The 14,360-nt window shown below is 38.1% G+C and overlaps 1 protein-coding gene across 1 annotated transcript; it reads left to right on the top strand.

Moving 5' to 3' along the window:
* The first annotated feature begins 10,077 nt into the window (after positions 1-10,077).
* Positions 10,078-11,067, top strand: LOC132662426 (olfactory receptor 52P1). The gene has a single exon (XM_060607896.1). It carries the CDS (start codon positions 10,078-10,080, stop codon positions 11,065-11,067), a length of 990 nt encoding a protein of 329 aa, XP_060463879.1.
* The last annotated feature ends 3,293 nt before the right edge of the window (positions 11,068-14,360 follow it).

Genomic DNA, 14,360 nt, shown 5'->3' with positions numbered 1-14,360 from the left:
TCTTTTCTGATTCCGTTGGTTGCCTTTAAGGTTTGATTCCTCCATTTTCAAAGCCAGCAAGAGTAGATCCTTCTCACCATGTAATTTCTCTGGTTCTCTCTCTCTCTCTCTCTCTCTCTCTCTCTCTCTGGCTTCTCTCTAATTTACAAAGACCCTTTTGATTACACTGGGCTCACCTGGATAATCCAGGATAATCTCCTCATCTCCAGGTCAGCTATTGACCAAATTTAACTCCACCTACAACCTTAATTGTCCTTTAACATGTAGTCTAACTGATTCCAGGGACTAGGACTTGGACATTTTTAGGGGTGTGGGGGCATTATTCTGCCTACCACATAAACCATTGAGTTTTGGGTTGCTTTGTTATGTGGCATTATCATGACAAAAGACATCTAAAGCTAATATAGTTTGTTTAGTATTTAAATTTTGTTCTAGATAATAATCAAGGGATTTTTATAGTTTCTCACTGTTAGAACTTCATCATCTCTGCTTTCAGTCCTCTTTCTCCACTGAGACTCAATGATGTAATTTTAGCATATTTTCTCCTCACACACTTTGTTTCTTTAATAATTATGAATTGAGCTGTTAAAATGTATTGTCTGGCTTTGTAAGTGTGTTTAAACATAGAAGGCTTACTGTATAACCTTTTTCATGCAGTATTTTGCATAATGTAGCTCTGTATTCTATCTGTAACATACCATTCCATCCAATACTACCCTGGGATGAAAAAGAATGAAATCTTGCCATTTGCAACAGTGTGGATGGAACTGAAGCATATTATGCTACGTGAAATAAGTCAGGAAAAGATAGGTATCATATGATTTCACTCATATATGGAATTTGAAAAACTTAACAGATGAACATAGGGAAAAGGAAGGAAAAATAAGATAAAAACAGAGAGGGAGGCAAACCATAAAAGGCTCTTAAATAAAGAGAACAAACAGAGTTTATGGGGGTTGGGGAATGGAGGGTGGGTTAAATGGGTGATGGGCATTAAGGAGGGCACTTTTCAGGATGAACACTGGGTGACATATGTAAGAGATGAGTCACTGGGTTCTACTCCTGAAGCCAATACTACACTGTATGTTAACTAACTTGAGAATAAAAAAAATTAAAAAAATTTAAAAAATTGAAAAATAGTATGCCATCCTTTTAAAGTAATGCAATTGTCTTAAATTTTCATGTGAATGTTTTAACTCTTGCTATCACAGATAAAAAAACATACATTTTATGTCTCCTTTTACAAGAGATTTTCTCCATAGTGTCCTAATTGATCTGCCATAATATGCCTTTTGTGATAATAAATGAGTTACAGGTATGCCAAGCTATTGATCTCCTCAGTCGTAATGGAAGCTGGGAATTGGGTAGAGGTGGGAGTAGGGTGGGAATGAGAGTGGGGTGAGAGTGGGGGTAGGAGTGAGGAGGTTAGGCATGGGGCAGAGGTAGGAATGGAACACTATTATGGAGGCTGGGCTGCTTCCAATTATGAGGGGCCTCATTCCTTTAAACCAAAGTGCTATAACTTTTCTTTGAAGTTCTATGGTATTACAATGTTGAAATATTTTACAATATAATATGTACAAAGAAACAGAGTTGCTTTACTCAATCGTATGCATACTTTCACCTTTACTACATATTGTTAAATTTTTCTCCAAAATATTTCTGTTATTTTACACATCCACACACAACATTTGAGAGTGTTCATTTCCCTGTATTCTTACTAGCACTTGGTGTGGCTTATTTTTGCTTATCTGATGCATATGAAATGGCGTCTATTTATTATTTACAGGTGCATTTTCCTTCTAAACTTATTAACTATATGAACTTTCTTTTTGTGTATTTTTCCTATTTTCTTAAATGGTTATTAGTCTCTAAAAGTTGATGTAGAGTTATACTTATTTTTTAAGTTTACTTATTTATTTTGAAAGAGAATGAGAGAGAGAGAGAGAGAGAGAGAGAGAGAAAGCAAGAGTGAGCAGGGGTGGGGTGCCTGGGTGGCTCAGTCGGTTAAGCATCTGACTTCCTCTCAGGTCATGATATCGCTCTTCGTGAGTTCGAGCCCTGCATCGGGCTCTGTGCTGACAGCTCAGAGCCTGGAGTTTGCCTCAGATTCTGTGTCCCCCTCTCTCTCCACCCCACCTCTGCTTGTGCTCTATCTCTCTCTGTCTTTCAAAAATGAATAAACATAAAAAAATTTTTTAAAAGAGTGAGCCGGGGAGGGGCAGGAAGAGAGGGAGAGAGAGAATCTCAAGCAGGCTCCTTGCTGTCAGCATAGAGCCTGACACAGGGCCCAATCTCACAACCATGAGACCACAACCTGAGCTGAAATCAAGAGTCAGGTGCTCAATCAACTGAGACACTCAGGCTTCCCTAGAGTTATTTTTATTTTAAGTTTATAAATATATTGTCACTTTTATCTGTTTCAGTAGTTTTCTCCTAACCTATTGAATTCTATTATTCCATATTGTGCTAACATAAATTATGAAAAGAAGGGTCTCAATTGCTTAGTAGGAGCCAAGGCTGTCTGCCCCCAAGATGTATCACTTCAGCATGCAGATTATGTTGAAATGAAAATGATGAAAGCCTGGAAAACTCAAGAAGAAACTTTGACCTCCCTCCACAACTGCTTAAAAGAATTTAGGTAGAGGACCTGCTCCAGGGAGAGTTATCACCGTAGATTATAATCAAATAATAATATGAACTAGGTGTAGTAGATGGGGAGGAATCTAGCCAGGCCTGTTTGATCAAAGTCTTCTCTATGTCCTGCTGTTTCTGAATGGTCTAGCAAACCTTTGTTTATCAAATATTTACTCTTTCCATCTTCCTGTTGCATTCTTTTGCTTTTTAAGTCCCAGACCACTATCCTCTTCTAGTTCAGGATGACACATATACCTCATTTTTCCTGACTGTCTTTGGTATTTCATGTCTATTTCCCATACACACAAAATGAAATTTGATTTCTCCTATTAACCTGTCTCATGTTGATTTGAGTCTTAGTTCAGCTAGCACAATCTTGAAAGACAAAGGAATTTCTTCCTCTCCTGCAGTGTCATTTATGATATATATATTTTTGTCTTACTGTTCTTGATGCCCAGGGTCATCAAAATATAAGCCTGTAATATTTTAAGAATTTAATCCATCTAGAATTTTTGTTGTCTATGGGTCATGAAATGGTCATATTCATTATGTTTTAAAATGTATTAATAGCCAACTCCAACTACTGATTAGTACATCTTATCCTTTCTGATTATTAATGGAATAAATGTTAAACAAATGTGTGGGTCTGTTTCTGGGCTTTTCATTATTTTATAGTAGTTATTTAATAATTCTTAATATCTAGCAGGACAAATGTCCTCAGATTGCTACTGTAAACTTGGCTATTACATTTTTATTTTTCAATATAAATGTCAACGTTTGACAAGTTCTACAGAATTTCTTTTGGAATTTTAACTGGGCTTACATCTAATTTATAGATTTATTTGAAGAGATTAAACATCTTTAGGGTATCAAGTCTTTCATCCAAGATCATGGTGTGATGTTCTTTTTAATCACATATTTAATTTGTCCTTTTCCTTTTCCCAAACACCCTACCTTCCTGGAAGACATACATCAATAATACAATGAAATAAACATTGGTTTCTGTATCAGCCAAGTTTCAACCAGGAAAAAATCACTAGTAAGATTATAAATATAGATATATAGATATAGATATAGATATAGATATAGATATAGATATAGATATAGATAGATACAGATACAGATATAGTTCATTTCAGGAGAATGGCTTATTCAGTGCTTGGCCTGGCCCAGCAGGTTTGAAATCCATAAAGCAGATGGTCAGGCATGGACTGAAACTATTTTCCATGGTACAAATCTCTCTTCCTTGTAGAAAGGCCTAAGCCCCCTTAAGACCTTCCAAGTGGTTAAGAAAAGCCCACTCAGGATAATTTCCCCTAACTTAAAGTCAACTTATTGGGGTGTGTCACTACATCTATGAAATTCCATTGCAATAGCACTTGTATGAGTGTTTGAATAGTTAGGACATGCATGTATACACCATGGCTGCTGCTTCCCTTCCATCTTCTTATGCTCACTAGAGACTAGGTCTAGTGGTCCACTCCATCTAGAAACATGTCAGAATGGGAAATCTGGGGAATGTAGTTTAGCCTACCCAAGTTGATATACCACAGATCTATCATAGCCTCTACAGAATGCACCACCCAGGACTTTCCTCAGAACTTGCTGACTTGTTTGAGGGAATGATAAAGACATTATGAATGTTTATTTCTTCCTTTATTTTTATTTTCCTTTTACTAATAGGAGTGTAATGAATTGAAGGCCTCTTGGAGGCACTTTTAGTTGTAGACAAATAAGATGTTTCAGGAAAGGTTTCTGTAAAAGGAAAGTTGCTGCAAGCCTGCTCTGCTTTAGGTTTTTAAGGTGATTTATTTAAAGATGTTTGTGGTAGCTATATTGTCTGATGGAACTCATCAGGAGTACAGACCACATAGCAACTTGGGGAGAAAAACCCAACTGAGATTTTTAAAAAAAATGTAAATATTCTTTTTCTTAGATCAGTGGTTCTTAAAATGGGATCTCTTAGCCAGCTGTATCAGCATTTATTGGGAAGCCATTGGAAAGGCAAATTTGAGGGCTCTGCTCCAAATTAACTGAATCAGAAATTCTGGGGAATGTGGGCTAGCGACTTGTATTTTAATAAGAGCTACAGGTAATTTTGAAGCACACTAAAGTTCAAATGCTTCTGGCTTAGAGAGTCTTAGGAGGTAGGATCAATAGTACGCAGCTGGCCAGAATTTAAATCTGGTCCAGTTGTGGGAACTGCCCATAGGAAAGATAGATCCATTTAAATATGGTGTGGTTAGAGGAGAAAATAACCAGGAGAGTATTTGGAAAGATGAAGAAGAGGCCAAGTCCTGCAGTAAATTGTGGACAGAGACCTTAATTTTGCAAAGACAATTTTTGGAAGTCTCCCTCCATAATTTGGAGTCTTAAATGATGGCTGGGCTGGTTTTCTGGATAGAGGAGTTTAAGACACTTGTTTATGATCTAAAAGAAGTTTGTGAGGCACGATGGAGTAAAGTATATGAGTGGTGAGGCTATACCAGATAAATTCACTGTGTATGGAAGTCCTGGCCAAGAATGAATTAGACACAGAGAAAACTGGATTGTGGATTTGATGCAAAGAAGCTCTTTGACAACACAGTTTACTGAGATAAACACAATGAACGTAGATTCTCAGCAAAGGACACCAGGAGACAGAGGTTTGGGAATGTTTCATGTATAAATCTTCTCAATAAAATCGCTTCATATGGTAAGAAACTGCCTTCACATCTTCTACATATGAGTGTAATTTCCTACTGAGTTCCATTACCAGCTTGCTACATCTTGCACGATATATATATATATATATATATATATATATATATATATGACAAGACATCTCACAAAGCCAGTCACTTTGCAGCTGTATGACAATGGCTAGTCTGCGACATACACAGTAAACTTTTTCTGATAGTGGAGTCCCAGGAAGGAGTAAACATAGAGAAAGGGCCAGGGATAATCACTGAGGGGAACAGGAAAAAAAGCATGTCCTGTGATCCTTGGGGAATGGGTCCACATTGGCAAAAGAGAGGCATCCAGATCAGATACCCACAGTCCCTGTAGCCTCAGTGCCTCTAAAATGTTAGGTGCCCTTAGGTATATAGTGCCAACACTAATATGTGTTGAATTAAAACCAAAACAAAACAAAAATAGAGAAAGAATCCCAAGAGAGTAGACTACAAATACTCCTTCCTTGCCTCTTTAACAAAAGCCTCTGCCTTCACTTCCATATTCTCATCTGGTCAACCAAAAGACAAAAGCTTAGATACTCAATTTCCTAGGGAACATAGAAATTCCCTAGATGGTTCCAGGCATAAACCCAGTGCAAGCTACTGAAATCTCTGGGGGTGCTTTAAGATAGGTTTCATCATTATAACAGCCTCTCAGCCCAGCATTCAGATAGTTGAGGGTGGGAGACAAGTAATGTTCTTTAAATCTTCTGAGGATGCTTCCAAACCACCTTCCAAATACCTTCTCATTTCAGCTCTCCTGGAGTCATGTGAGTCTGGGCTAAGGAAAGAGTCTAGAAAAGACATTTCTTAGCCCTTAAGAGAAGTTTATCTATACAACTGGTGATGAGAAGTTTGCTTCAAAGCAGGGAGAATATTTAGAGACTGGGAAAGGGGATTTTGTTGAATAACATCCTTGTGTGGTCTGATTTAGAGATTCAGTTAATGGGATTCCTACAACAGAAGTTTTAGTTTGGCATTAGGCCAAATAGCTGGAACAAGGAACAGAGTGGGGGAGCTGCCAGCGAAGGAAGAAGCAAGTGATATGTTAGCCAGACCAGGGAAATGAGAGGCATTGTGAAGAAAGTTCAAGACATTTACTGTGATATTCCTGAAATTACTAACAGGAAATAATTACCCACTAAGCATATGAGGGAAATGTGTGTGAAATAGATAGACACTGTATCAACAGCAAGAAATTGGGCAGGGGAATTAGCTGGACCTTAATGATTACCTTAAACTTGTTCATGGTCTAGGGTTCTAAAACAATTACCTTGAGCTTTTTCATGGCCTTGAGCTTTTTCACAATGGGCAGAAGTAGCCCACACTTAGCCATGCTCTTGTGCAGACACAGGGACAGCCTTTTGTCTGTGGTGTGGTTTCAGGCATGGACAGTCTTCTCCATTTCTAGTCTTCCCCCTGAATCGTGATGTTGGGACTTTTATCTTACTAAGGGCATTGGCTTTAATGTCACAATAAGAATTGGATTAGAGATTGAGTCAGAGGGACAGGTTCACACTGACGTGTGAGAATGATCATACATAGTTATCAACATCATAAACTATTTTATACAAGAGATGCTGTGAGTCTACAGACTCATTCCTATGAAATGGATGGGGCAGTGATGAACATGGGTGAGTTGCTAAGAGTGCACTGTCCTATGGAGGGGCTGGTATGTGTAAAGTCAGGATCCTTTGAAAGAAACCACAAGAACTGTAAGTGATGTTCACATACATTAATCACCTAGGAGCCAATCTAGTCAAGTGAAATGTGGCAATCTGTGTCCTGTCCAGCTTTCACAAGAGAAAAGTCACAAAGCATAGGGTCTGAGACCTAAAACACAGGAAAGAAGCTCATTGAAGAATCATCAAGTTAAGCCTCCTGGCTATGGGTGAGTGAATTTGTGAGACAATTGAAACCGTAGGAATGTCTGGCATAAACTAAGTGGTTGGGTAGTGTAGTGAGCAAGGTTTTGTTGCTTCTGCATCTGACTCCAGCTTCATTATTTTTATTGAGACAGTTAACTGAGCAGAGATCCACTTTAGCTCCTCAAGCAAATCTGTGTCATAAAAACCAGCGCTGGGTACATCCAGTCTAGCTGAGAGCACCCAGGGGAGCTATTTTCCAGTCCCCCAATGATAGCCATGTGACCCCAGAAAGCATACAGATAAAAATTGTAAAAAACATTTATTTTATCAGCTAGCTTGTTCTACAATTGAAGAGTTCTTATTACATAAATGTTCAAGCTAACACTAGATTTCAGATGGTTTAGGAAACTGTGTGAGAATTCTGTGTTGGAGATGAGATCACTTTTGTATTAAAACAAAGGCAATGATAATAGTAAATGATGTTTAATGATACCTTCTATGGGCTAAAAACTGTACTAGGTACTTTATACATTTTTAAATAATCTTAAAACTGTCATTATAAAAAAACAGGTGAGAAAACGATAGGATCTTAGAGGAAAATTGACTTGTCCAAGGAAGCACTGGAAGTAAGAGGTAAATATAAAGAAGTTTCATGAATTCCAATGTCCACAATTTTTTTCTACCACCACATTTTTCTGCTTTAAAAACTCCAAGGTCCTACACTTCTAAAATATCCTACCTCTTCAAAGAATATGTCAAGACAAGCATGAGATCGGACTGCAGTCTTGCCTGAATATTAGGTGGAGATCTCAAATCAACATCAATAATAGTCATATTTTTACACAAGTCCAAACTTTCACCTTGATGTATTTTCCCTTAGGGAAGATAAGACCCTCGGTCAAATTGATTAGAAAATTAGATCTTTGCTGTCTCTGTCCTCCTAAGCAGAAGCTCACAGAGCTTTGTGACCAATAAGACTCTTTGTATCCACCTGCTGGTACAAGCCACATTTATCTTTCTTCTGTAGAGGTCATGTGGTTTATTGGCCCTGATCTGTGATTAGCATGGCATTTGTCACCAGCTTCCTCTCCTTCTGTTAGTCCTTATTTCAGAAAACAAATAGTTGATTTTGTTTACCAACATGTTTGGGCTATCTGGTGATTTTTAAATTTTTTTTTGTGGGGGAGGGTCCTCTTAAACACACCTAAATGGTAGTGAAGGATAGTCTGTGCAGAAGATGGAGAAGTATTTGGTCCATTAAGGAATGGGAGAGTTTTTTCTATTCTCATCTGACAGACACACACCAGGAGCAAGAAAGAGTTGTAACAAAGAGTTGATTCCTCTTTGATACTATTTTCTAACTCCATAAATTTCCTAGAATCAGTGGCTTTTTTTATACTGGTTATTACAGTAACTGATTATCCAGTGTATAGCAGAGGTCTAGTTAAAGAAGAGGTTCACATTAAATATTTGTAGTTGAATACACAGAACAAATTTCTGGCCAGTAAAGTTCTTATTCCCATTTTGAAAGCTTCCAGTGAAAAGCATTTCCCACCTTTTATCTTAATGACAAGACTTTTGTTTTGATCCCATCATGATTTCACATGTTCTGAATAGTTCTTTTGAGCTTAAGTACTCCCCACTGTAGGCTATGTACTCTTAGGGAGGGGAGGTGTGGGAAAGGTGGGAAAAAGGAAAGTAGTATAGGATTTTTTCCCAACAAGGGATAAGTCATCATCAGGCATGAGTCAAAGTAGTCTTACAAAATCACTTCTTGACATTGTGGAAGAGTGAAATTGAGGATTTGGCTGCATCCTTTCTTTGAAATCAACAAGAACCACAGGTAGAATGTGAATGAAGGATTAACCCAAGAGTGGAATGGACTGTAAAAGGTTGGAAGTTTTTGTTTCAGAAATAGGATGAAGTCCAAAAAGGGTTAGCTTGAACATCTTGGGAAATGGAAACTAGACATAAGAGGGTGGATGGAGCATCTTACAGAATTACAAATGTAGGTTGATCAGGAGTATGTGAAACTCTCTGTTGGTTAATGAAAAGAGTAGAAACAACTATGATAATATTAAGATTAGAAATAATTACCAAGATATAATTACCAAGAAATAATTACCATAGGTCCCAAACCAGAATCCCTTCTAAGTTAAACAATAAACATACCCAACTTTATCCAGTTAACTGTGTTGGCAGTTTGTGTTCTGGACTGATAGTCCCACCATATCTTTTTGCATATTTCAGAAAAGAGTGTGAGTGAGTGTGTGTATGTGTGTATGTGTGTGTGTGTGTGTTATATTGCTGAGAAAAATGAATGACGTCCATACCTTTTGTCAACAATAGTATTTTTTAGGTTTATTTATTTATTTATTTATTTAGAGAGAGTGTGTGTGGGAGGGGCAGAGGGAGAGAGAGAGAGAGAGAGAGAGAGAGAGAGAGAGAGAGGGAATTCCAAGTAGGCTCCACACTGTCATCATGGAACTCGATGTGGGGCTTGAACCCATGTCTAGAGTCAGACACTTAACTGACTGAACCATCCAGGCATCCCTGACAATAGTCTTTAATGAGAAGATAATTCTGATTTATTTAAATGCTTGTTTGAAGCCTTTTTCCATATTCATTTATTTAATTTAACAAGTATTATGTATCAAATACTATTCAAAGTTCTGTACAAATATTAACCAATACAATTCTTTTAAGAACTCTAGGGGCTATTACTCTTATCCCCATTTACAGATGATTATGCTTGCCTAGCATTATATAGTTGGTGTCACTCAAAACTCATTTATATCTCTGCTCTCTGTTGTCTCTTCAGGCAATGTGATACTGCATGGGGTTTCTGACCAGAGAAGATGCCCAGAACTTTTGTCCAGACCATGGAGTCTCCTAATCACACTAACCTGGACCCTTCTGTTTTCTTCCTCTTGGGCATTCCAGGTCTGGAACAGTTCCACCTCTGGCTCTCACTCCCTGTGTGCTGCCTGAGCACAGCCACAGTTGTGGGCAACATCACCATCTTGGTTGTTGTTGCCACCGAGCCAGCCCTGCACAAACCTGTGTACCTGTTCCTGTGCATGCTCTCAACCATTGACTTGGCTGCCTCCTTCTCCACAGTTCCCAAACTACTGGCCATCCTCTGGTGTGCAGCTGGACACATCTCAGCCTCTGCTTGCCTTGCACAGATGTTCTTCATTCATGCTTTCTGCATGATGGAGTCCACTGTGCTGCTGGCCATGGCCTTTGATCGCTATGTGGCCATTTGTCACCCACTCCACTATGCCACTATTCTCACTGACACCATCATTGCCCGCATTGGAGTGGTAGCTATGGTGCGGGGCTCCATGCTCATGCTCCCATGTCCCTTCCTCATTGGGCGTTTGAGCTTCTGCCAAAGCCATGTCATTCCACATACATACTGTGAACACATGGCTGTTGTGAAGCTAGCATGTGGAGACACCAGGCCTAACCGTGTGTATGGGCTGACAGCAGCACTTTTGGTCATTGGGGTTGACTTGTTCTGCATTGGTCTCTCCTATGTCTTTATTGCAAGAGCTGTCCTTCGTCTCTCATCCCACGAAGCTCGGTCCAAGGCCCTGGGGACTTGTGGTTCCCATGTCTGTGTCATCCTAATCTCTTATACACCAGCTCTCTTCTCCTTCTTTACCCATCGCTTTGGCCACCACGTTCCACTCCATATTCACATTCTTTTGGCCAATGTCTATCTACTCTTCCCACCTGCTCTTAACCCTATAGTATATGGAGTTAAGACCAAAGAAATCCGGGAAAGGGTTGTCAGAGTGTTTCAAAGGGGTCAGGGAATTGGGGTCAAGGTACCCGAGTGATCCAGTAGTATAGAAGGGACTTCATCCAAAAGAAAAGATTTTCAAGATGAAACAGCCTTCAATATTTGAGACTGGTAAGAGGTTTTAATACAGCACTGATATCCTCCACAGTAACTTTTATACCATTTTAAAGAATAATAAATCAGAGAGGAGGTCAGTTGGTTCAGCATTCCTAACTGCCATCCAGGGAAGTATAATCTGGGGAAGTTCTTCCACTTTAGGTTACAAGAACCTCTGCCTAGTCATAGGAAATTCCCTTACCTTCTGGCCGTCTCCTAATACATCAGGCAGGGATTTCTAACCTCATACTTCAGGTTATAGTTGTGTGTTACCATCTGCAAGGATAAGAAAATAAGATACACAGCCACAGTTAAAGAAATTAGACCTGCCAGGGACTTACATGCTTTTGCATGAATCTTATATTTTCTCCATTAGAAATTGAAACCAAGAGGAGGAAAGGTCCTCACCAATACCTGCAATATTAGCAAGCGGAGGAGCCAGGGCCTGACACTTAGAATGCTCTGGTACAGAACACTAGGACCTCTATGGATGAGAGTAAAGGATAGGTGAGGAGGAGCCCTTCATTCCTAAACTCCGAATATTAATCCCACAGATATATTCTTGTCTTCACCCTCTAGGAAGCCATCTTAATTCCAATTGACCTGGGTATTATTCCCTGAAAATCAATGTCCAAATATTCTTACATAGTCTTACAAGGGCCTCCCAGAGGTTGTTGACTTCTATCTCTAAACTTATAAAAGACAGTCACATATACAAACCTATCAGATTATGAAGTCTTAGCTATTAACGCATTCATTTATTTAGAAGGAAAAGAAAGCCATCCCACAATGTTAGGTAGAGGAGACACAAAACCCCAGCTGGAAATTCATAGGCCCTCCAATCTTTGGAGATTATCAGTCCTGAGAGCTAAATACTAAGGAACAGGTTTCTAAAGCTTCCCTTCCTCAAAATATGAATGATACTTCTCATAGGTGGGGATAAATAGTTTGTAAATATTAGACTTCAATACAATATGCTGAAAACTGTCTATTTTTCAAAGGAAAGGAAATCATTACATTGTTCTATAGGAGGATTGTCAATGCATGGGTGGCAATCATTTTAATTATGCTATCATTCTAATCCTCAAATTGAGATACACTTAACAGATTTTAAAGATCTTTATACAAGTCTAAACACCAGCTGACTTTCAATTTCATGCGCTCATTTACAATTGTACCTGCATACAAACCTATACCCCAACTCTGGGACAATTCTGTACTCTGTGTTTTATGTTCCCGTAAGAAACATAGGATGTTTCTATGTTCCTATAAGAAAGATTTTTTTCCATAAAGAAAAAAATGAAGCTTTAGAAGTAAACTACCTCCAACCCAAATCTCACATGAACTTTTGGCATCTATAGCCATTGTTTCCTCCTTTATTACTGTATGTATTTATTACGAATTCCTTTTTCTGATCAAGCAAGCTTCTCAAAATATGCTCTTTGGAGCTCAGATTATCACTCACTTCTTTTTTGTTTTCACCACCTCTTCAAATTTCTTGGTACGTGACCCAATAGCAAAATTTCCCTTGACCTTAGTGACCTTTTTTATGCAAGTGTCTGGAAAATATTTTTTTGGAACTAATTATTTCTGCTTTCTTGATTCCTATTCCTTCCTACATTATAATCTGATTTCAACCACAAGTTAAAGTTTCCAGTGAAGCATATGCCATCAAAGCCACTGGTAATCTTTTCTAATGGACCTCCTTACAACAAGTTGTATTATTGACCATACATTCTTCTCCAGAATCTCTGTGCTGTGACCTCTGCGATATCACACAATCCTACTTCTTCTTCTATGCCAATGATGTTTTCCTTCTTGTTGTTAAAGAAATTATATTAGGTCAAAAAGGAAGGTCCATAAGGAAGAAATAATTAAAAAAATTCAAAACTGAGAGGCAGCTGGGTGGCTCAGTCTGCAGAACATCTGACTTCAGCTCAGGTCATGATATCATGGTTCATGAGTTTGAGCCATGCATGGAGCTCACTGCTGTCAATGAAGAACCCACTTTGGATGGATACTTTGTCCCTTTCTATCTCTGCCCTTCCCCCTGGTTGTGTTCTTTTTCTCAAAAATAAATAAAACATTTTAAAAATTTTTTAAAAATTCAAAACTGAGCACAATAATGTTAGAAACTGAAAATCAAATGTCAATATCTTTAGCTATTCAGCAACTGTAAATTCACATGCCATTGACATATCAATTTCTTCAATAAAATTAGTATGGATATTCAGAAGATAAACTTGCTCTTGGCATGATAGAATGAAAACTCATACACTACTAGAAATTTGTTTCAGATAAATAATAAGACGATTTATGATTCATGAACATTATATATATTGTAGCACTTTTATTAAATAAAAAACCCTGGATATCAAATGATAAAAAAATAAATAAATTCTACTAATCTATTTAATAAACACTACAGTCTTAGAAACCTTCCTTTGGAAGAACATTTAATATGCTACTTGTACACTCTTAATTATAAAAATAGCAATATATGTGTAATGATGTAATTTCCCATTTCTTATTAAAGCACTACCTGGGCATAGGCTCATATTAATAAATTTAAAAATTTGGTGGCTCAGTCAGTTAAGCATCGGACTTTGGCTCAGGTCATGATCCATGGTTCATGAGTTAGAGCTCTGATGGGGCTCTGTGCTGACAGCTCAGAGCCTGGAGCCTGCTTCAGATTCTGTGTCTCTCTCTGCTCCTCCCCTGCTTGTGTTCTGGGTCTCTCTCAAAAATAAGTAAACATTAAAAAAAAATCTAAACGCTGGTAAATGTTACTTCGATGGAGAGACAAGTATGTTTCAAAATGGAATTTTAAAATTTTTTCAAAAAATTTAAAAAGTTATATTTTAAAAAGTTTAAATCACATAATTTAAATATATTCAACTTGATTCCCTTGGGGGTCTTTGCAAAACTTCATAGGGAAAGGAGCCAAATCCCTGCAGGAGTGAAATCATTAGGTTCTACTAAAATATCTCATTTCTGATCTATATCCGGCTGTCTATTTACATACATACACACATGTTCAGATATAGACATACACATGTGCACATATATTCACACATACACACACATACATGTTTAGTTATTTATCAATAACTAAAACCATTTGGGCCCCCTGGAGGTTAGCTCGATTCCAGTTCCAGCAGTGTGTCTGTGATGTTTTGAAATGTTCCCTTGAGGTACTTGGGTATATAACATTCATTTTTCTTCAGGCTTGGG

The sequence above is a fragment of the Panthera onca genome, chromosome D1, assembly GCF_046562875.1.
Source record: "Panthera onca isolate mPanOnc1 chromosome D1, mPanOnc1 haplotype 2, whole genome shotgun sequence".
Lineage (NCBI taxonomy): Eukaryota > Metazoa > Chordata > Mammalia > Carnivora > Felidae > Panthera > Panthera onca.
Note: the sequence above shows the minus strand (reverse complement) of the source record. Positions and strands in the feature narration are given on the sequence as shown.

Coding starts and splice junctions, on each gene's coding strand:
- LOC132662426 (XM_060607896.1), top strand. CDS start 10,078: ATGCCCAGAACTTTTGTCCAGACCATGGAGTCTCCTAATCACACTAAC.